This window comes from Gavialis gangeticus, unplaced genomic scaffold (assembly GCF_001723915.1).
Source record: "Gavialis gangeticus isolate Ggan-Ray unplaced genomic scaffold, GavGan_comp1, whole genome shotgun sequence".
In the NCBI taxonomy this organism is placed as follows: domain Eukaryota; kingdom Metazoa; phylum Chordata; order Crocodylia; family Gavialidae; genus Gavialis; species Gavialis gangeticus.
Genome location: NW_017729032.1, coordinates 183,346,839 through 183,348,599, shown reverse-complemented (window position 1 = coordinate 183,348,599; position 1,761 = coordinate 183,346,839). Strand labels below are relative to the sequence as shown.

The window sequence follows — 1,761 nt, the reverse complement described above, 5'->3', positions numbered from 1 at the left end:
CAAAAAAAAAAAAAAAAACCCCCCCCCCCCCCCCCCCCCCCCCCCCCAAACAAGCTGATTTTAAAACAGCGTTTCCTGCTTGAATATGTTCTGGATTTTACCCTGCATGATGAATTCCAAATTTGAAGGCACAGACAAGCAGGTATTTTCATCTTTATAATCCAGGGGCATGAGTTGTAAACTGCTAAAGCTCTTTGCTTTACCTGTGACCCATTAAGTACCTGATGAATATAGAAAATTATGATCTAAAATTCAACATGTAATTCTACTTTGTAAGATCTTTAGTGATGGTGACTTGATGAATGGCAGTTAGGCTTGCAAAATCAATGTGTTAATAAAAAAAAAAAGTATTTGTTCTGTTGTATTATATGGAAGTGCTTGGGTGTTGCTCTCTAGTGTCAGCAACATGCTTACCTCATAGATGATCATTGTATTTGAACCAAGAAATAGGTTTCATAGACTAGAGCTTTGATGTCAAAGTGATAGGGGGTATGCCAGGATATTAGATACATCTATTTCTCTCTGCTTTAACTGAATTCAGCAGTTGTAGTAACTTGGCATGTCTTTGCTACATCTGTTACAGAATGGACAGCAAATTGTTGATGAACCCATGGGAGAAGAAGATATCAATCCTCAAACTGTAAGTAAAATATAGCAAATATAAGTATAAATAGCTTAGCTTTGGCACATGGTTTCTGGTCACCAGAATTAGGGGCCCTCTGCTCTGTAACTTCTCTATTGTAAACCTTGTGTTAACTAGATCTATAGTATGTCAAAGATACTATGTATATGAAAAATTTCTTCCTCACTAACTGATTCAGTACAGTATCCTTTGTTAGATACAGCTTTGTTAGTGTACAGTTTAATGTTTTGATTTTTTTTTTTCCTTTTCAGTGTGCAAGGTTTTCTCTGGAGAACAAAGTCGTATAGTGTAGAAATTGTCATGGGAAACTCATACCTGCTTCTGGATCTGGGTTGGGCCACCCCAGCTGACCCCCACCCCTGGCCCAGGTTAGGTTGGGTCATGCCTTTCCCCTCCCCCCTCCTCCAGCTAGTTTAGGGCCTGGCCATGCCTCCCTCAAGCAGGACTGGGCCACTTTGGAGTCAGCTAAGGCTTTCCTGCCTTTCCTTTAGGGATCAGCAGTTCAGGGGCTGACATGACACCAGAGCAATGTATCGTGTCAATAGACAAGGAACAAGATATATAGGTCACAAGGCTAAAAGGACTGCTGTTAGCTATTCTGATTTTCCAGGTTAACACAGGCCATCGAATTTTCCTGAATTAATTCCTGTTTGACCTAGGACACATTTTTAGGAAAATAATCTGACCTTGATTTTTATATATTTCGAGTGATGGTGAACTAAACATAGCCAACCCTTCATAAGCAATTCCAGTGGGTAGTTAACTCTCACTGTTAATTTGTCTTATTTGTCTGCCTTTTTATCTAGTTTCATTTTGCAGTTATTGATTCTTTTTGTCCCATTGTCTTAGAACATTTGTCTAAAGAACTCTTGCATTGTCAAATTTCTCCTGCAAGAGTTGATGACTTCACAACTAACAGATTCAGAACCTTTTCCTGTACTTGATTCAGTCACCTTCAAATAGCTTCTTTCAGGAAATCTTCTGCTAACTAAAACTATATTTGATGGCATAAAATTAAATTACAAATGTACCATTTCCTAAAATTCTCTATTTTGTTAGGAGATTTTTGGTTGGATCTTAAAGTACAATTGATTTTTTTTTTTTTTTTTTTTTTTTTT

The 1,761-nt window shown here is 37.7% G+C and overlaps 1 protein-coding gene across 3 annotated transcripts in view; it reads left to right on the top strand.

Annotated features, from left to right (window-relative positions):
* The window catches only part of RPS6KA3 (ribosomal protein S6 kinase A3), a 142,915-nt gene that overhangs the window by 27,281 nt on the left and 113,873 nt on the right, over positions 1 to 1,761 (top strand). For all 3 annotated transcript variants that reach the window (XM_019524135.1, XM_019524138.1, XM_019524137.1), the window contains exon 2: positions 584 to 640. In XM_019524135.1, coding sequence (XP_019379680.1) covers positions 584 to 640 — 57 coding nt within the window. The remainder of the gene's footprint in view (positions 1 to 583; positions 641 to 1,761) is intronic.